This window comes from Sander lucioperca, chromosome 4, assembly GCF_008315115.2.
Source record: "Sander lucioperca isolate FBNREF2018 chromosome 4, SLUC_FBN_1.2, whole genome shotgun sequence".
NCBI classification, from domain to species: Eukaryota; Metazoa; Chordata; class Actinopteri; order Perciformes; family Percidae; genus Sander; species Sander lucioperca.
In genome coordinates, this window is record NC_050176.1 from 45558859 (window position 1) to 45581106 (window position 22248).

A 22248-nucleotide genomic window follows, 5' to 3' on the forward strand; every position below is an offset into this window, starting at 1 on the left:
CCCCAAATTGGCCCTCATGTATGTTATATGCCTATTTCATTCATAAAATAACTTGACAATGCACAATGTGGTGTCATAACCGACATTAAATTACATCCCCCTTCCATTTAGCGTGGACGTTTTATTTTCTTTTAGGCCTATTTTCTTTTTTCTTGTCCCCCTTTGTGTAAAGCGTCCTTGGGTTTCATGAAATGCGCTATATTAACCTAAATTATTATTACGTTGGTTGCTACAACAAACTCTTATTGCTTTGGCTCGTGACACAGTGAAATTAATACTTGGTTTAGCTTACGATACATCCAAAGTAGGCTAAGTTACCGTATGCAATATCTGAAATGCAATGATGCATCTGTAACGTATTCTCTTATTGTAAATTAATGGTTTTCTGTCTGAGCAAAATATTCTTCGCAACTATATGACGTCCCCATAATGCTAACTCCTAGACCTTTACGACAGCAAGTGGGGTAAAAACACTATCGCTTTTGTCCAAAGGGGCTGCTGAAATCAACACAAACTGAAAGTTACACATAGCCACTTTAACTTAACATGCTTATGCTAGACAACATGACTCCAGAAAAAAATAATTTAAGTTTACTAATGATTTTTAGTAATGACTACTACCGGTAATGTAAACTTGATTTGTCTAATGCATGAACTTACCGCTCTGTGTTAATACAACTTAACCTGCTAAGTTTCACCTTGTGTAAAAACTTAAACGGTTTAAGGCAACGGGTTTCCATGCAAATTTCTAGTAAAGTAAACTAATTTGGGATAACAGTGCACACACACACACACACACACACACACACACACACACACACACACATACACATACACATACACAAACACACACACACACACACACACACACACACACACACACACACACACCCATAGTGCGTTTCACTATTTGTGGAGACCCGTCACTGACATAATGCATTCCCTAGCCCCTTACCCTAACCTTAACCTAATTCTAACCCTAATCCTAAAACCAAGTCTTAACCCTCAAACAGCCCTTTAAAGTTGTGGGGTCCAGCATTTTGGCACCACAAAGCTGTCCGGGCCCCACAAGTATACTGTATTCCCATGTTTTTGGACCCCACGAATATAGTTAAACAAGAAAACACACACACACACACACACACACACACACACACACACACACTCACTCACACACAAATACACTGTGCTGTTCTGGTGTCCTGGGCAGGCACCCAAGCTGCGGACAGCCTGGCCTGTGTCTCAAGCTGGGTTTGTGCTGTTTTCTGTGTATGTGGCGTGTTGTCGCCATGTCGTGGCTTGTGTCCTATTATCACCCTTCTCCCCTTTCCTCCTCCTCTCCTCTATTCCACACACACACACACACACACACACACACACACACACACACACACACCTCTGCCCCCTCCTGGACTCGGCCAGCAGCCAAGAGCTGCAGCACTGGGACACTCCATTCTTTCCATTCCACAGAGTGGTGGGGTGAGGAAAGGGAGGGGGCTTAGCTTCCCCCCCCCTGCCCCCCCGCCCCTCGCCTCCAGATAGATGCCCCAAGATTAGATCTGTGTCCCCAGGATGAAAGCTGCGCTGCGGGGTCACACTGAGACATTAACGTCCTCCTGCTCTGGAAGGCTCCGTCTATCCAGACTGAGGCTGGATGTTGAGGAATGTGGCATTAAGCAATAAGTATGTGTGTGAACTGTTTGTATGCATGTTGGCTTCTATGAAAAACAAGTGCAATTGCAGCTAAGTACGGACACCGAACCTTTAACTTCCAAAAAATTATTTTTTATTCTGAAGGACCAATAAAATTATGGCAAATATTTACAAATAATTACTTCTTAGCTTCACATTACAGGTACATATATGGAATAATTCACCAACAACAGTCACTCAGGTGGACAGATGGACAGGTACACAGACTGAGTATGAAGAGATGCATCAAGCAAACTGTAATTTAATATTACACAGTAAACTCAAACTCAGGAAATAAAATAAAAATAATATTAACAATAGAAATATGAAAAATAAGCATAATATCAAATTCACCATTTATTTCTAGTTTTCTGAACAAAATTGGTCACAATTCAGGAAAAATAAAATAAACAAAAAAAGGAGAGAAATCAAGTGATATGATATCTTTGGCAAATTCGCACTGCAGTAAAATACATTCAAATATTAAGACAACACACAACACACAAAGAGGAAAAAACACCAAGTTTTGTTTGCAACTACTAGAAAATCGAATAAAAAACATACACATTTTCTTAAAGAAACATTTCTTTTACTTTTTTTTAAATCCTCCCCTCCAGAATATTTGAAGGCATTTCTCATCTTCGTTTTGTGTTTGTATCTGTAAGTCTTTTCTGCGATTTTGTATGTTTTTTGTACAAGAATCTATTATTTAAAACAGGCATCACAGGCTTTGGTGAATGTTACAGATATGTTTTCTTTTTGTCACGTTTGATTTTAAAGAACAGAGCAAGCTGAACTGTTGAAACCTAATTTTGTATGTATGTCTTTCTGTCTTTTGTTTGATCCTTTTTTATACCAAAATGTTACAGATATAAATATCTCTTTAACACCCCAGATATTAAGCCATGGACACAAAAAAACTCCAGATTGTTACACGAAAGGCCACAGTAAGGTGAAAAATCATGTTATCTTTTTTTTTTTTTTTTGATTGAAACATCTGCTCAAAAAGCACAGTTGATTTTTGTAGGAGTCCTGTGTATTTCTCCTCTTCCACAGTTGAATAATATTAAGATGTACAGAACATTGTAACACTTCAGTATGAGATCTGTCCAGAGCCTAGGTATATCAGCAAGCATGAAACAGATTGTGCCACTAATTGCTGTCAAGATGTGATGCTGAAATCCCCTCAGGTTTTACAAAGGCAGTAGCAATCTTCATGGATTCATATTGAGATACAGTCAGGGAGTGCACACTCGGTGAGAAATCATAATAAAGAAAAAATAACTAATTTGCATTTATTTCAGTTTCCTATTTGATTTAGAGCTGGGATAAAAATGCAGGATGCAATCACATTTTCATGGGCAGTTCAGTTTCAGCAAAGCTGGAAATGAAACATCTTTGTTTGAAACTAGTGTTTCTTTGTGTTTTTAAATGCTTTACAGATACATGAAGAGAAAACAAAATATTAGATGCGATCTCACAGAATATTCTTGGCCAAATAAAGATAGCGGCAGCAATATTGCCATTGAAATGACCTCGCTTTGGCGCAAAACACCCTGCTTCATTCCTATGCAGAATTTCTGACAGGACAGTGAGCATCACGTCTGGATAGTTAGAGAGAAAAGTAAGAAAAGGTGAGGGAAAAGGGATTAATAGGGCTGTCTGAAGAAAGAGGGCAGACTTTTTGAGGAAGGTCACAGGCCTGAAATCAACAGAATAGTTTTAATATTCCTAATCCTGGTGGTGTGGCAGTGGTACTGGAGGGGAGGAGAGAAGGGGGAACGGAGGGTGGGGGGTGGGCGCAAATGCATGAGATATGATGAGATTAGGGCTGAGGGAGGAGAAAAAAGACGGGATGAGCTTCTGATGGCACAGCAGGTTTGGGCTCCCCTGGGGAACACAGGGGCATGAGAGGAGGGGCGATCACCACTCCGCAAAGGACAAAGGGAGGGACAGAGTGTGTGTCTGTACTTATATTTGTGTGTGTGTGTTTGTATGTGTATTTGTATGTGTATGTCTGTGTGTGTGTGTGGCCTCTGCCCGCCGTGCTTCCTACAGTACCACCCACAATGACAGTCCCCCCTCATCGCTGCAGTCAATGTCACGGCTGCCAGTTGAAACGACTGCGGGCCAATGAGAACCCATTCTCTCCCCATGTGAACCAATTAGGTCAAAGCAATGGCAAGGCAGGCTGTGTCACCATGAGATGCATAGTTAACAAATAATCCTGTTAATGTTTGGCTGGATTCTTGGCTACACCGGAGAACGAATTTGGCCTGTTTGGTGTTGCAGCTTCTCGCAAGCGGACACAGGAGGCACGACTGGATTCACCTCCTCAAGGAGAACGGCTTTCAATCAATATTTCTTCATGTTTACAGTATTGTGTGTGTGTGTGTGTGTGTGTGTGTGTGCGTGCGTGCGTGCGTGCGTGTGTGTGCGCGTGTGCGTGTGTGAATAAAAAAAGCAATATTAATGAACAGACTTGTAAAATGTCTGTCGCTTACTTGGCTTTTTTGTATATTTTGTGCCTTTTTTCACCCCTAGTCAAGCCAGTGGGTTGTGTTTAGCCATGCTAGTCCTGCATGGATATTTCTCAGAACTTCAGTCAGAGATTCACTCATAATTTTTTTATGGAAGAATAATGACAATAATAACTTGACATCTGACGGACGCCGTCAGATGGCTATGAAGTAACAACAAGACTAAGAGTCTACAGCAATGCTAGCATGCATGCATTGAGCTAAATGCTAACACTGGCAAAGATTAGCATGGCCCCTTCGAAAAGATGACACGCAAATTTGTGAAGCGTTCAACATTTTCTTCAGTTTGGGGTTCAAGTCCCTGTACGAACCAAGTATGGAGTGCGGACTGGCAGCTGGAGAGGTGCCAGTTCAGCAGTTTGCCTCTTGAGAAAGGCACCGAACCCCCTAACTGATCTAGAGGTGGCGTACCATGGTTACCCTGCACTACCCACTAAATTCCATCTGTGTACTATGTGTATATAAAGAGGGATTTGCGAAAGATACATTTCAACTGCCAATTACCTTGTGGATTGTGTGGATCAAGAAAAAGTTTTAAAGTAGTTTAAAAAAGAAAATTCTAATGGGTATAGTGTTTACTATGTTTACCATCTTCGTTTAGCATAGGTTAAGTAGCCTATTAGTTTAGTTGTAGTTTATTCAACAAATTAAAATTTTGATCTGATGATGGCGTGAGATAAAGAGTCAGTCACTTAAAACCACATGCCAACCTCATGGTAACACTAGAGAAAAAGTCAAGGGAATCATGAATGTGTGTGCCAAGTTTTGTGTCAATACATGTAGTAGCTGTTGATATATTTATTCACTGGAAGTAAAAAAAAATCGACTTGCTAGAGAAAAAGTTGGGGATAACCGAAGTTTATTCATGCTTGCACAAAATTTCATGGCAATCCATGAAGTACTTGCATGGCTAAAAACATGTATTTATTCCATCAGAGAAAGGACTCTTCTATTAAAGTCAATACAGCTCATCGACTGGGTAACTCAGTGCTGCCTCTGGTGGCTGGAAGCTATATTGCAGCAATACTCGCAATTCAAACTATAATCTCATTTTTACCGAGGCAGCAATGAGTGTTTCACTGCTTAGAATAAATCCAGTTGATGAGCAGGGACGGATTCCTGTGCCAACTTTGATTTTATATTTGCTTATACCGACTTTAATGAAACAGACCTTTTTTGGAATATATTTAGATTTGTGTTACTTTCCAGCCACCTGACGTCATTTGTTAATTGCTCAGAGTATTTTCCATCAGATGAGTTAGAATTTTCACACTATCCCTGTTACAAATGTTATGAGTGAATCTGTGACTGAAATGTCCATGATGATTAAGTATAGGGTGCTGGATCAGGGCTTGGTCCTGTTATCAGAGCTGCAATGTTGCCATTGGTACAGTATGTAAATTATCAACCGGAGTTTGCACTGAAATTACTGTTTGCTACTTATTTGTGGAAGGCTTTACATAATCTACCAACCTGTGTCGCATGGGCTGATAGGCAGAGTTTTGTTGAAGGAGTTGCAGGGAGGGACGCTGAATTTGAACTTGTTTTAGTGATGCGTGGTCAGTCAGGGGGGAGTTGACATATAAAACTAAAGGCACTGTCCTTGTTTTCAGCTGGTGTGGTTCAGGTTCAATAATGCCTCAGTAAGATCAAGAGAGAAAGACAGAAATAAGGAAAGGCTCCTGCTACGGTGCACACTGGCAGCACAGCAGACGAGCCATCATAAGAATCTGCTTTAGAGTTGTGCACACACAACTTTTAAGTTCTACAAATGTAAAATGATCCACTCTATCACTATTTTAAAACCCAGAAACAACAAAGATTGAGAAACTAACAGCTTTGTTCAGTGTTTATAGTTATATGTTTATATAGCTATATTTTATGTCTCACGCTGCAGATTGGGTGCCTTCAATCTGTTTGCTAGAAAAACTACACAGTAGCAATGAAGCGCTACGGTCAGCCACACACACCCCAAACAAACGAAAGATATGTAAACACTTGCAGACGATGGCTAAAACAACACCACACACCTCTTAGTCTTTTTTATCATAAAAAAACTCCATCACTAAAATCTAAATTTAAATGTGAATAATTGAAATTGCTATTGACATTGTGACTTCTCTTCTTGTTCACTGATTACTGTACAAGTCTTGTATGGACAGAATTGAGAAGCTACGTACAGGTTAAGGAAGATATTGCCCTCTCACAAGGTCAACACTGGGCCCTCAAACATTTGCGAGGGATAACACACTGATTTCAGATCAGCGCTGAAGGGCGAACCTGTCCTACTCTCTCTGTACATGATGGGTAAGGCCTCGACCCTGGTGTCATACATTGTCACAGCGCAGAACTAATGTAGGAGACAAACAAAAATAAAACAGTTTCACTTGTTTTTTCATGAAAGCATTTCTTTTTATAGAAACAATTTCAGGATATCAAACAGCACAAGGACAAGCACTCAAAAGGGGGAGAAGTAAAAGCAAAGGGAGAAGTATGTAATGGTTCTAAAAGTAAGTCAAAAAAGTAAAATTTGCGCCTTTAAATGATGATTGAGTCTCTTTGTGCTTTTGTAGTTAGTCAGCCGATCCACTAGGGGGGGCCCATCTTTGGGGAGTTTAAAGAGAGAAATAGAAAGAGAGCTAGAGCGAGCGTGTGTGTGTGTGTGTGTGTGTGTGTGTGTGTGTGTGTGTGTGTGTGTGTGTGTGTGTGTGTGTGTGTGTGTGAGAGAGAGAGAGAGAGAGAGAGAGAGAGAGAGAAAGAGAGGGTGCCACTGCTTCCCTGTTCTTCTTATCAGTATTTAGGAAGCAGATAAAAATGGCGTCTTATTCAATGGCACCTGTGTCAACTGATACCAGGCAACAAACTATAAACAGGAAAATCGCAGTCGGATCATATTTATAAACAAAGACTTCTTTTCATATTGAAAATTTTTAAGATTTCATATCGCATCGTCATCATCATCATCATCACTATTCTAGCACAACAGCGTGACACATATTATAAATCATTACAGGCATTCACTCTCATTACGGAGCGCAGCGCAGAAAAGCTTCTTAATATATTACTCTGTCTCCTCCCATTATAAATAGCTCTTGATCAGGACTAAATCTTGGCTGTGGAGGTATGGATAGCACCTTCCTGTACAATAACCCTCCCTGGTGGATTTGATTTTGGTCTGATGTGAACATGTACACTGTTCATTTTTATAGTAGAGGGCTCAGGTTTTAGGCTGTGCTTTTACTGAAAGGTCTGTCTGTCAGTCAGTCAGTGGCATTCAAACCACTTTAAATGCAAGTGTGGATGTTAGATGTTCTGTGATACACTTTGGGAACTGGCAACAACCACTGGAAATTGAGCGTTTGCTAAACCTCACCCCCAGACAGCGATTATCCATTTGTAGCTTAGCAACCATAACTAGGCACGGCTGGCCTGTCAAGCTCAGGATTTCTCCACATGTTGAAGCAGTGTGCATGGGACTGTCGTAAGAGATATACTCTACATTTAAAGAGATTGGAGGGCGGAATCTTCTAGCCTTTTCCAAAACCAAAAACAGAGGAGCAAAGGTGTAATGATAGATTAAACTATAGGCCAGATTGGCTAATGGTGTTTTTGTCTACTTCTGTCTGAAAGGATCCATTGTTTCAAAAGCCCCTACAGTTTTGACGGTAAATCTGCCACTGGTATCATTGTAGGCTGCATATGTGCTGTGCGAGAATAGAAAGCTTGACAGGCATAGCAACAGTAGTTAATGGGGGCGGGGCTTAGTGATATGTGAAACTGAACACTACCATTAAAAGTTATGGTATCCCATTTATCTACCATTGTGATCCCAGGGAAAATGTGTTGAATCTAAGGAGACTAGAATGATAATGATATGGGGGATTTTGGTCATTCAAAGTTATGAGAATTGGATTGTCTTTACTTCACCATAGCATAGCATAGAAAATTGTTTGATTGATTTCGGGGCCTATAAAGACTGAAAAAGTGATTTTGCTTTAATCAACTCAAATAATTTCCTCAAAATTTTTTCCCAACCTGAAAACACATCTTACCCAAAAGATCACAATATAGTTTCAATCACTGCTGCACACTCAGTCCACTGACTTCTTGGATTTGTAGACAATTGGTTAAAAACAAGAAGCCAAGCCTTAATTTATTGTGGTAGGGGCCAAATTCACTTGCTTCTGACCAGTCCTACAGTATATCTATCAGTTATTGACACTGCCATGCCTGTGTCCTCACAGTAATGTAATACCCACACAGTTTGTCTGTGTTGCAGCCCAGCAGTGCATTTGTTGACTTAAGTGTCAATCAGAGAAAATTTAAACTTCACTGACGTCAAAAACTTGAAATCTTCATCCTCATTGTTGTCCGTGTGTCGGCAGGTTTGTACTGTGCAGTGCTGGTGCTATCCGTCCCCTCACCCCTCCCCCGTTTCCTTCTCTTCTTCCTCCTCTTCTCTCAGTAGGAGGGGTCAGTGGCGGTCGTAGGCAGAGGCTGTTGCAGTGCCAGCAGGGCCCGCCCCCCGTGATGTTGCACTGTAGTAATACGGTGAACCTGGGAAGGAACCCAGAAACAAATATTTTGTTGAATTTCTCTTAAATGAGACTAAAATTGATGAGTTCACTTTTTTTTGTAGTTTTGGCCTCATTTCTATTGGTTATGACATAATTATGCTCACCAGGTGTTGATGACATTGCTGCAACAAAGCCAACCAAATTTAACCAGATTATTTAAAGCTGCATTAATAGTGTACAGGGGATTTATCGGCGCTTTTTGCTGAAAACAGCTGCCTGGTACATCTGGAACGAGGAGGTGAGATTGAGTCAAAATAGTAAAATTGTGGGCAGGAAAAACAAAATAATTAGTTAAGAGATGCTAATATGCTTCTAAGAGCTGCAAGTATTTCCTCTTCCAAATGAATTTGGCTAATCTGGGGATATGTTTGAAACTTGTATGATTGTCTCGTGCTTCTACTCATGTTTCTTTCCCCTTCGGACTTCTGCAATTAAATTGGCGAGTTAAATTTTTATTATTACCGATAGAAATAATGGTTAAAATGACAAAAATAAGACCCAGGTTCTAATAAATCTGAATTATTCCTTAACTACTTTGGAAATGCAGTGAAAATGTGAAATGAGCAGCTTCAATTTTCTGTTAAGATTATATTTTACTTTGAATGTGAATAATGAAAGGCAGGGCTGAGATGACATGAGCTGATGAAGCTAATGACAGAAAAAAATGAGTCTCCTTGTCATGTACAGCCAATAAAATGAACTCAGTCTACTTTCTGACACTTGTCTCTTCAGCTCCCACCTTCACTCTTTCTCTCTCTCTCTCTCTCTCACACACACACATACACACACACACACACACACACACACACACACACACACACACACACACACACACACACACACACACACACACTCACTCACTCACTATCTAAGTGACAGTCTAAGCTGACACACTGAGTACAGCTCTACTACTGCTGATCCCTTGAGTCTATTCTCTCCTCAGGGAAGAGGTCAATTCAATACTGTAACCCCAAAGACACATGGAAACCCACACTTACACACCTTTATACACACACACACACACACACACACACACACACACACACACACACACACACACACACACACACACACACACACACACACACAGACACCTGTCTCTGTCACTTCCATCAATCAGCCCAGCTGTGTGTTGACAGGTTATGTCTGTCCACAGTCCAGGTAATCTCAGGAGGCTCTTTGGGGAAGTGAGGCATTAAGCCGGCCTGACAAACTATTTAGTCTCAGTCAAGACTTCAGACGCCCTCTCTCCCCTTTTGCTTCTTTTTTTATAAAACTCTTTCTTTCATTTGTCACTTCTACTCTCATTCTTCCCTGCCTTCCCTCTGTATCACAGCCTCTCTGTTCCCGCTGCCACCAATCTTAAACCTTTCAGTGCCTGCTAATGTGCATCTTGTCCTCATATTATGTGGTCGCTCATCCGTTATCATACGAAAGTTCCCTTACAGTCTCTTCCTCTTTTTCCCTTCCATCATTTCTCTTCATCATTGCACCTTTGCACATACACACCTGAATCATCACACATACTTGTTGCTTGTGTTTACTCTTTCATTTACTTTCTTTCTTTCTTTCTTTCTCCACTTACCTTGCATCTGTCCTGCCTGGCTGGTGAAGAGACTGGAGGAGCAGCCGATTTCCGTCCCCAGGAGAGACCCATAATCCTGCTGAAACACTGGGGACAGAGGGATGAAGGGAAGGAGGGGAGACGAGAGGTGAGGAGAGGAAAGGGTGGGGGCAAAGCACTGACCCTTCTCACCTATTGACCTTTACACCGTCACATGCTGACAGTTTCACCTTTAAATGTGACCCCTAAAATGGCTCCCTATAGACAATGACTTTGACTGTTTTTGGCTCAGGGTTAATCTTTTGTTAAACACTGATGCAGAGAAGTGAAGACAGTGTTGGGATGTCTTTCAGTATAACAGTCGCAATCAAGGTTTTTGGAAGGTGCAGTTGTTTTATTTCTTCTTTACTTCTCATCTGAAAGCGATTGATGGATTTTGTCATTAGTTGGTAGGAGTGAAGAAATATGTAATTTTATGTCAGGATATTGATATACAGTATATGGTGATATAATACATTTTCTGGAAAATATATTATATTGAGAAATGATGAATGGACAAAAAAGCAGGACTACATGTTTTTGGCTAATCCAGTAGATTAAATACCTGAAAGATCAAGGTATTTCATCATGTTTATGCAAAAAGTCATATAAAAATCCAATAACACATAAAGCAGTCCTGCTTGTTGATATGCAACATTATAAATCATAGCCTCATACCCCCAGATTTATCAAAGGGATAGGTAGTGCCAGAAGGCGATATGAGGAGGGATCCCATCTCCCTTGTTAGCAAAATTACCAAAATGCATGCCCCTTGTTAACCTGCCATCTCCTCTCTCCATCCTCTATTAGGAGAGAGAGTGCAGGGGCAGAGGGGTCGTTTAGTTGAATATGTTAGTCTAGTCTGTCTGACTCATTAATCCTTTATCTTTATCTGAGGCTTGTGCAAGTTAGAATCTATGGCCCTGACCATGGCTCTGGAATATTAGTAGCCTAAAGGCGCCTACACATAATCTGCGGTAGAACCACTCTGCGCTGGCTATGCAATTGCTTTCCTATGGGGAGAGCGGTGACGACAACTCAGAGGAAGCGCTACTCTTGGCATAGCGCACCGCTCAAAATTGCCGTTGAGCTCTGCCCTCAAAGTTCAAATTATTTTAACTTTGACCTTGTTGCCACTGACCTTTCAAGGCGCAACCAAATCCATAAGCAATGATGACGTATACCTGCACTGCGCTTTGCCTCTGTGCCTGCAATATGCTGTGGGCCCTACCTCACGGTTTTACCTCTGATCATGTGTACGTAGGCGGCTTAACTTTGTATTGATAAATCCATGGCGCTGTCTGTGGTGCTGAAGTAGCACATGGATAATAGCAACTTTTTAGTCCTGCCCTCTTGTCAGTTTCGTCTTGGACCTATAATAATCTCTAAACTATATAGCTACAATACAGAACTAAAAGAGTCATTCATGGGGCATTGTGCTACAGTAGTTTAAAATGAACAAATTGCCTAGTGCAGTATAAATGATGTGGCAAAATCTCTGATGGTATATATTGTCATATCTCCCACTCCTAGAGCTAAAGAAGAAGAAACATTTTAAGCCACAATCCAACATGAAAATAAGTTTTAATTGTTTTAACAGAATACATCTTTTTCTATATTTCTGCTGTCAGGTTGTCTGAGAACATGTTTTTGAGACTGATGTCACATTGCCTTTTAAAGTGAATTAGTTCATAGGCTATGAACTGACATTGCCTTCTCATTGTAGTCCGGCAGATCGCGGCTTGTGGCAGTTTGGTTCGGTCTTTGTCGTTAATGTATAGGTAACTATGTAATAAATTAAAAATTAGTGGTCAAAGCCAACTTCCTCCACATATAAAATAAAAACCCAGAACCCCCCCCCCTCCCTTTTCTTCCAATCCATTCACACCCCAAATTGCCAGTCTTTTAAAACATCCTTTTACAGAACCATTAGTATGTCTACGATGTATTGTACTGTACGGTACAATACAGACAGAAATGTAATGTAATGAAAAAAATGAACAGTGGAGCATGAAAGATACAGCATATTACAAGAGGGTATTAGAGAGGTTGGAACTGGGATGTGAGGTGGAATGAAATGAAATTCATTGATACAATTATTGATCCACTTCTGGTAAGCAGAACTGGGTGCAGAGATATGGGATACACCTACCTAATAAACTGGGATTAGGAAATCTCCACGATTCGTTGTATGTGGAGTACTGGGGATGGGAATATGGACTTCCGGAAAAATCTCCCCCTGAAAGAAAACAAGAGAGAAGGCTTAGAAACAGCAGAGGATAGAGAGGATGATCCTGTCTGTTTCTTTGACTTTACCTTGAGAAATAAGATGCGAAACCTTTTTGGTTTTTATCTTTTACTTTAGGTTTTTTGAGCTACCAGCCTTTGCTAAGAACAATCAAGCTGTAGTTAAGTGCTATCAGGATTTTAATTTATATTTCAGTGTGATCATATTTTCTTTTACTGACTAACAAAATGTGTAAACCAAGTTCATGATGCAAATTGCAAACAATGACACCTGAATAAGGTGACTTTATGCCAAAGAATCCCAATTATTTATTGGAGTACTCCAGGTACAATATTTGCTTACAGTGAAGCTTTAACCTGCCCTTAGTTTTCAACAGAATGTTTTGCAGACAAGTTGAGAGTGACTGAACAGGAGATCTCAGTGAGACTGAGAGTGGTCCTCTCATTCAGTGGATGATGGCGTAGCTTTTCTCCCTCATTTACTACTTACTGTCTGAGGTCTACTGTTCCTCTTGTCTTCCCCTCCCACTCTTCCCTTCACCCCTTTTCTCTTTATTTTTCTCTCTCGTCCTCTGGCCCGCCTGACTACAGCCCGCCCGTCACCCTTCACATCAAAACAACATTCTTCCCCATTTCTTCTCTTCTTTTTTTTTTTACATCTCTCCACTGCTCTCTCTTTTTTCAATCTTTTGCTCTTTCTTTCTTTTCTCCTGAACCTTCACTCCTCCCAGGGGATCCCTCTCCCATAGCTGACAGTCACAGACCCTGATGCCCCCTCCTTCCAAACCCCCCCCCCCCATTCCTCCTCTCTCCCTCTCGTTCTGTCGGTTCTGCCTCACTGCTCCTCTACACCCCCTCTGAGTGTCAGCCCCCCTGCTGCAGAAAGGGAGACAGAGAGAGAGAGAAGAAGAACAGCAGAAGAGAGTTGCTTGCTTAATGAAGGTATAATATTAGACAGAGCGGACAAAAAGAAGGATAATTTGCCTGAGAAGTGCTGAGATAAAACATGGCGAAGCTGGAGAAGCAAAGTTGGAAGATTATCTTTTCTATTCACTCCAGTCTGCTCGAGGATTCAGGCCACGTCAAATATTCACTGAGAAGAATTTAGATGTCGAGACTGTTTGTGTGTGTATTTGGATGAACAACCAAACAAGTTTTCTTTCTCACTCTACCCTTTTTGTGTGTGCTTTATGTGTGTGTATGTTTAGCTGCATCTGTCAGGTGGGGTCGAGATACAGTCTCCATGGCATCCCTGGGTGCGAACATCCTACCCTTGTCATCACCGTAGTGACGGCAACATGTCAGGTTGTTTAGGAGACGAGGGGAGGGAGAGGGGGTTGGAAGGAGGCGAGAGGAGGCTCAGGGTCTCCCTCGTGTAGCTCAGTGTCAAGGTCGCATACACACACACACACACACACACACACACTGTCAAAAACAAACACACATGCACACAAACAATCTCATACCAACACACACATAAACATACACCAGCCCCACACACACACACACACACACACACACACACACACACACACACACACACACACACACACACACACACACACACACACACACAAATATGCTGTCAAACCAGAGGACAGGGTGAGCGCAGGGGGACAGGGCGACAGGGTTACCCATCTTTAGACGTGCTGTTCCTACATGTCCGCTGAGAGAGTGTGTGTGTGTGTGTGTGTGTGTGTGTGTGTGTGTGTGTGTGTGTGTGTGTGTGTCTATGTGTGTGTGTGTTTGTGTGTGTGTGTGTGTCAGCCCAGGTGTGTGTGTCACAGACTGAATGATTGGGAATACACAGAAGAGACAAGAACTTGTAAACAACATGGTATTGAGTTTGTTTCCCTGCAGTTGTTGCCTTTGTGTTTCATCCTTTTATTTCTCTGCAGTATACTTCACACTGACCACAACCACCACTGAGAGAGAGAGAAAGAGAAAGAGAAAGAGAGAGAGAGAGAGAGAGAGAGAGAGAGAGCGAGAGAGAGAGAGAGAGAAAGAGAGAGAATGGGGTCCAGGATTGAAACACAAAAGCAGCATAGAAGGCGGACTGGAAGGGAATGAATGAATTAGTCGTGGGTCACTGGTGATTCTCATTAAAAACAAATTACTAATGTTGAGGAGGGACAGCTGTGCTACTGTGGCTGGTTTCTAATGATACACAGAGACACACAAACGACACACGCACAAACACACACACACACACACACACACACACACACACACACACACACACACACATACAAATGCCACCCCCTGGGAGCACTGTCAGCCATAGTGTAGACAGACAAGAAGGAGGAACTGGCAAAGCTAAGTACACCCCCTAAAGACACGCACACATCCAGTGGGAATTCAAACAGTTATGTATGTTACAGAGCTGCTGAGATGATGGGTGGCGAGAAATGACAGAGTTACTGTAAAAGAAAGTCAAGCACGATGGCACTATTGGTACCAAGAAACAATGCATGTGTACTCACCAGGTACCATGCCAGTGAGGGAGGGGGTGGAGTAGCTGCCCTGTCCAGTGGGAGGAACATGAGGAGGGTAGCCTGGCAGAGTGGTGCTGGCTAGGTCGCGACCTGTAATCACACACACACACACACACACACACACACACACACACACACACACACACACACACACACACACACACACACACACACACACACACACACACACGTATGCTGTCATCAGTAACCTGCTATCAATATCATCATCAGTGTCAACATTGTTATTGTCATCATAGTTGTACCTCCTGGCTCTATTCTGTGTGTTAGTTATGCATGCTAAATTGTTATTGTTCGATATTGAACCTGCCCAGAACCAATTACTTTATGGCAGCAACTAACAATTATTTTCATTATCAGTTAATTTATTAACCCAAGTCCAAGATGTTGTCTTGTTGTGTGCGGCCAATAGTTCAAACCCAAACAGATATACCTTATTTATCATTAAATTTAAGAAACTATCAAAAAAATAATAATAATAATATTCATGTTTGCGGAGCTTTAACCTGTGAATTTGTTTTTAATTTTTTTTTAAATGAAAAGTTGATTATCAAAATTGTTGCTGTTGTTACTGTTTATCTAGTAAGTCCATCAATTGATCAATCGACTTGTGTCAGCACCAAAATAAAAGTTTGACATAAGATGATTTTAATTTCTGAATTCTGATGTGTTAAAAAGGCAAGAGTGCACTGTCCTTCTTTACTGTGCTGTTTCATATTGTACATATGACCTTTTGTATTTGTAACATTTGCACAGCAAAAGAACTATAAAGGAAAGGAGAGAAACTTAATTGTAATATGTAAATAGTCTGCATTTATATAGCGCTTTTCTAGTCTTAACGACTACTCAAAGCACTTTTCCATATTACAGGCACCATTTACTCACACATTCATATGCTGGTGGCCGAAGCTGCCATACAAGGTGCCACCTGCTCATCAAATAAACATTCACACACCGATGGCGCAGCATCGGGAGCAATTTGGGGTTCATCAACGACTCTTCAAGGGATCGAACCACCGACCCTTTTGTTTGGTAGACGACGCTCTACCACCTGAGCCACAGCCGCCCCAATATTCTCTTGATTGTGCTGATTTAAGTTCAATAATATTGACAATGGCTCTGATCCATTGCGGTGTCCCAGTAAGCCACAATAATCATAAGATATTTGAAAATACTGCAGATATTGTTCATGTTATTAGATGCACCTGTTATGCTATGAAAAAAGGCAATTACAGGTAAGGAAGTTCTATTTGTTACTATTTGTTACTTTCCACTTCTTCACAGTAATTATACTAAATACTCAAAATAAAAGATCACCTTCAAAACTTGACACCTCATACAGGATCTTTACTGAAATAATAATGCAGGAGCACATTTAGGATGTCCCTCTTTCGTTTGTTTCTTTCCTCCTTATTTTCCATCCACTGACATCCATTCATTTACCAACTCCCCCCTTCTCTCGGTATCCCCCCCTCCTCTGTCTGTCACTTGGTGGATAGGATATATAACTGCATTAGACTACATGACAGTGTGTCGGCCCAAATCATTTCTCTATGTTTGCACGCAGTAGACATTGGGAGTGCATGGAGAGGGAGCCCTCCATTCATCATCATCATACACACGCACACACACACATGCATTGACACCCTCCGCCTCCCTCCCCCCTGCACACACACATTTATCATCATCATAAACAGCTCAGATGCTAACACCATCAATCCCATTCACTTCCCCTCCACTTAACCACCACTAACTAACTGAGAAGAGAAGCAGGAGGAGATGCGAAATAGAGAGGAGAACATATATATATATATATATATATATATATATATATATATATAGAAACTGGCTTATATCTCGACCGATTAACTAAAAAAGTATTGCAGTACAGAAATGCCAAAGATATTTAAAGTAATTTAGAAACGGTATTGCGGACAATTTAAGTTTTCAACTGTAAAATTTCCTGTTCAGAACAGTTCTTAATCACAGGTCAGCGATGCTAGCGGCTCTGTGAGGCTTTATTTAGGCCCAATGGTGCTTTATGGTGCGAAATGCTAAGGTCAGTATATTAACATGCTCACGATGATAATGCTAAAACTGCTGATGTCAAGCAGGTATAATGTTCATGTTCATGTAATGATCACCCAAGTTAATACAAGTCATCGTGAGGGGGAATATCCATCCAAGAGTTCGGGAGGGACATTTCATAAATGTTTCACTCAAAAACAGAAATGTTAACCTCATGATGTCGCTAGAGGAAATATCAGAGGATCACCAAAGTCATTAGGATACATACATCCTCTGGGGAGCATGAATGTCAGTACAAAACTGAGATATTTCAGTCTGGACCAAAGTAGTGAATCGACCGACCGTCATTGCCATTCTTTAAAGCCATGCTGATAAGGATCCCTTACATTTCAGGGATCCTTATCAAAAACGTTTGTTTGTGTTACGTGTTAAAAAATTACTATCAGCAAATTCATTGTTGTCTTTTTTTTAATTCTCAAATATAAAATGTGGTCACCCTCTGGTTTTACTTGAAAATAAAATAAAAACCAAGGAGAACAGAAATGGGAGAAAAATTGGAGATGATGAGAAGAAAGGAAAATACAACACGTGGTTACTTATCAACAGACGCTCATATTTCTGTCCTCTTCACTTAATATTTGCCTCTTCCCCTCCCTCCCTACTTGTGTTTCTCTCTCACACTTCCCCTCTCTACTCCAGCCTCCTCTGTCCCTCTCCACCTCCTCTCTCCTGTCTCAGTGTAGTAAAGTTTTCCTCAGTGTTTGATGCGACAGCGAGGCATTAGTGCAGACGGGCTACTCATCCGCTCAGGGTCAGTGCACAGGGCAAGGAGGAGAGGGAGGAAGAGATGGACTCTCTACAGCCCAACTTAGAGGGGGCAGACAGGGCCAGATCCTCTGAGGTGTGTGTGTGTGTGTGTGTGTGTGCGTGTGTGTGTGTGTGTGTGTGTGTGTGTGTGTGTGTGTGTGTGTGTGTGTGTGTGTGTGTGTGTGCTGTGTGTGTTTTTGTGTGTGTTTCTGTGTCTGTGCACACAGTGTATTTGTGCATATGTATGCCAGTTGTGTTGATGTATCTGTTCTCCACAGCTTTGCCGTAGAGGTCAACCAACAAGTACAAGTCTCCTCTGTGCTCACTTGCAGCTACATGAACACACATCCTTTGCCTCCCTTTCTCTTTGACTCTCTCTTTCTTACTCTTCCCCACCAAAAAGCCATCAGAGCAACATGTCTATATGTCAAACCTGGAGGTAATCGAGGGTGTACAGTTTGTCCCTCTGCAGTCGAGTAGACTAGGTGAAGTCCTGGGTAAAATGAAAATGCCCTACAGATTTGGAAAGGCCTCAGAAACGAAGATTGAATGTGTAAATGTTGCTCTACAGTGTGTGTCTAGAGCATCAACACGTCAGGGGTGAAATATTGCGTCAATGCGTCAACACACGGATGTCTGATCCCCTAGAGAGAGCTCTATTTTGAGGGAAAAGACAGGCAAGGAAATGCATGCATAATATTAAGGTGTGTGTGTGTGTGTGTGTGTGTGTGTGTGTGTGTGTGTGAATATTAATGTGTTTTTGCATGCATAAGCAGAAATGGAAATTCTCTCTCTCTCTCTCTCTCTCTCTCTCTCTCTCTCTCTCTCTCTCTCTCTCTCTCTCTCTCTCTCTCTCTCAGGTAATATTCCTCAGTGGTTTCAAAGGGCAAAAAAAGAGCCCATTCCCAGATATCCCAAATTCCCAGCTCTATGATTCCCCTCATTATAGATGTGAATGTCGAAGCCTTGTCCAAGTGCTCCCAGGTCTACTCTTAATTAACCAGTGCCTCTCCCAACGCCCCTAAATGGAGTCAGAGAAGAGACGGGGCTCTCACTTTTCCTCGAACCTTCCACCTTTCTTTTCTTCCTTTCTTCTGGGCTTCTCACCTCTCCTGAGATCCAAAGCTCTGATCTCTTTAAACAGGTTCAATCACTTAGAATCCATGTAGCTGCTGAGGTAGACTTAAAAGGCATTTGGCTTAGTGTGTCTGGAATATGAAATAGTGTTTTTCGTTTCTGTAATACTAAGCACAGACCTGTGCACTATAGGCTTGATTTACTATGAAGTCATTTTCTCTTGCATTTAGTAATATGCAATTAGGTTATCACACAGCCAGAGCAAAAAAAAAAACATCATATAAATAGATAGATAAAATATTGTTTTCCTAAATTTCTAAATGCTCTAAATTTGCATCTTATAATTTTAAGCCTCATTGAGGAGGCTTGCGATTTTATGTTCTCACCCAATATCTGACTTCTTTTCACAATTAGTAATTTGCTAAATGAAGCTTATTGTATTGTTGGATTCATTGTAGGTTTTATGGTAATATACTAAAATGATGAAAAAAATATTTTTACTTTTTGGGTCTCTTTGTGACTGCCTCACAAATAAATAAAATAAAAGGCTTAGAATGCACACTAGGCAATTAGCTTTAGTCACAAAGCAGTGTATGCACATTCAGGTTTGTTGCCAAAAAGGCAAAACAATATAAAGAAAAAGGCATGTGCACACTGGAAGTCCAGTTACATCAACTTAGCTGATGATGAAATGTAGGAACGTTTTAAATCTTATTAGTGTATGCCTTTTTTCTTGATACAATTCTATTTAGTTTTTAATCAGGTAACAAAAAGTCTTTTCAGTTATTAGTTGGATGTCTTTCTTACCTGGAACGAGTGAATAGGACTGTGGACCTGACATGCTGGCTCCTAACTCCGCTCCTGTTCCAGGATTGGCCAAACTGTTCTTCATCTCGTCCAGTCCACCAGCTAGTGAGGCCATGGCTGAATAATCTGACGTCTGAGTAGAGACAGGAAGTGGAGAAAGAATAGAACAGAAGAAAAAGAACATTACATTTTCAGAATATACTGTAGTACTAGAGCTGGATATTGCTCACAGCTGTGATCAATCTGTTTGTTATATCCTGCTATATTTCCAACATGCTGCCCCGTTCTCATAGCAAAGAAGCTTTAGTATGAGAAACACACACACACACACACACACACACACACACCTACAGTTGAGTTTATTGATCTGTTTACAAAGACGGATTTACTATACAACCATGTCCAACAGTCTATAACCACAGGATCAGCTTGTTCTTTCTCCTCATCTCTCACTTTCTCTCTCTCTCTCTCTCACACACACACACACACACACACACACACACACACACACACACACACACACACACACACACACACACACACACACACACATCATACACATCATACACATTATATACACACAGTGGCATTACATAGACCATGGCTAGCACTAAGCCTTTTGTCTCCCCAGATACCAACAACAATAAGAACTGTGATCATCTCAACACACGTGCGAGCGGTTCCCCAGTGCACTGAACACACACACGCACGCACACACGCACGCACGCACGCACGCACACACGCACGCACACACACGCGCACGCACACACACATACACACACACACACACACACACACACACACACACACACACACACACACATACACACACACATCTTGTTGTTCTTGTTGTATGTTTTTTATTCTCTGTGCAAGCTCTCAGTAACTTACATGTAATGCATGTTTGGTTTGTCATTTAGAGGAGGTGACCCTGATGAAATGATTTACAATTATAACTGCTTCATACAAATTATTCCTTATATAAATTGTGACCTTTGGGTTAACCAAGATCATGCAGACAGAATGTTGAAGCAGCCTCTATAACAACCTGGTTAAGCATTCTCTCTCACTTTCCAAAAATGCAGACAGATAGCTGGATAATGAAAACTGTCTGCTCACCTGTGTCTGACCCGCACACCAAGCCATGACCCATCCATCTTCATCTCTCTGCCAGATCTGTGTGTGTTTGTGTGTGTGTGTATGTGGTGATTTAGAGTGATGGTATTGACACTGATGACCAACTATATATAGATTAACCACCAATTCTCAGGGCCACTACGCTCATGATGGGCAAATGACCTGCCTGCTGAATGTGTGGTGTGTGTGTGTGTGTGTGTGTGTGTGTGTGTGTGTGTTTTGTATATCTGTGCAAATAGAGGTGAAAGCTGTTAAATGCAAAACGTAAGCAATTGAATTACCTCAATTTGTCGAATGTAGTAACAAAGAGGCAAAAAGAACACAAAAAAAACTTTGATTGGTAGATTGTGCAAGACTTTTTGAGCTTGGTATTCTTCAGACAGCACCAAGGCCTTCATACTAACCTGTTTCTAGCAACAGGGAAAATGAGGCAATGACATCATAACTACAGTCACAGCCAAACAGCTGTTAATACAAAAGTGTGACGGCCACGTGTAAAGTGTTAACTCACTTTGCTCAATCGAATTGTTGGGTTCAATTAGCTTAAAGATTTGTAGTTAGTGACAATGTACCACGTCGCTTTTCTCTAATTATGTGTTCACAAAATAAATGTGATGTACTTCTGCAATGGCTACAACCTACTTTGTGAACAAACTGAGCAGATAAAACGTCTTACTTTTCTGCATGAAATAGATCCCCTCCTCTTTATGTTACTGCTGATGCGTGTGTGTGTGTGTGTGTGTGTGTGTGTGTGTGTGTGTGTGTGTGTGTGTGTGTGTGCGCGTGTGTGTGTGTACACTAATGACAGCAATCAGAATTTCCTTTAGGTGATGAGGTGAGAGTTTTGCACTGACCCTTTTAATACCTCTGCATCTGTGTGTGTGAGTGTGTGTGTGTGTGTGTGTGTGTGTGTGTGTGTGTGTGTGGAGCTGTAAGTGTAGGCGTGTGTTTGTGCTCACTGACCTCTTAAACACCCCTGTGCTCGTCAACACACAACACAACCACTGGACTGTGACCTGCCAAATAAGAGCTTACTCAGTACACTACACACACCTCTCTCTCTCTCTCTCTCTTTCTTTCTCTTTTCCCCCTCTTTACACTTCAGACACATTTTTAAGCCATCTTTTCTCTCTTTACACCCCCCCCTCCCCACACACACACACACACACACACATCACACCTGTAGTTTTTTTTCACCCATTCATACATGCTATCCCTGC

General features: G+C 41.3%; 1 protein-coding gene and 1 pseudogene across 4 annotated transcripts in view; one reads left to right on the top strand and one right to left on the bottom strand.

Moving 5' to 3' along the window:
- Window positions 1–1769: 1769 nt before the first annotated feature.
- Window positions 1770–22248, bottom strand: part of pax5 (paired box 5) — a 58719-nt gene continuing 38240 nt past the window's right edge. For all 4 annotated transcript variants that reach the window (XM_031285912.2, XM_031285913.2, XM_031285915.2 and 1 more), the window contains exons 7-11: window positions 19892–20024; window positions 15143–15244; window positions 12565–12651; window positions 10395–10481; window positions 1770–8789 (exon numbers count right to left, since the gene is read on the bottom strand). In XM_031285912.2, coding sequence (XP_031141772.1) covers window positions 8707–8789; window positions 10395–10481; window positions 12565–12651; window positions 15143–15244; window positions 19892–20024 — 492 coding nt within the window. In that variant the 3' untranslated portion in view covers window positions 1770–8706. The remainder of the gene's footprint in view (window positions 8790–10394; window positions 10482–12564; window positions 12652–15142; window positions 15245–19891; window positions 20025–22248) is intronic.
- Window positions 4417–4512, top strand: LOC116040596 (annotated as a pseudogene).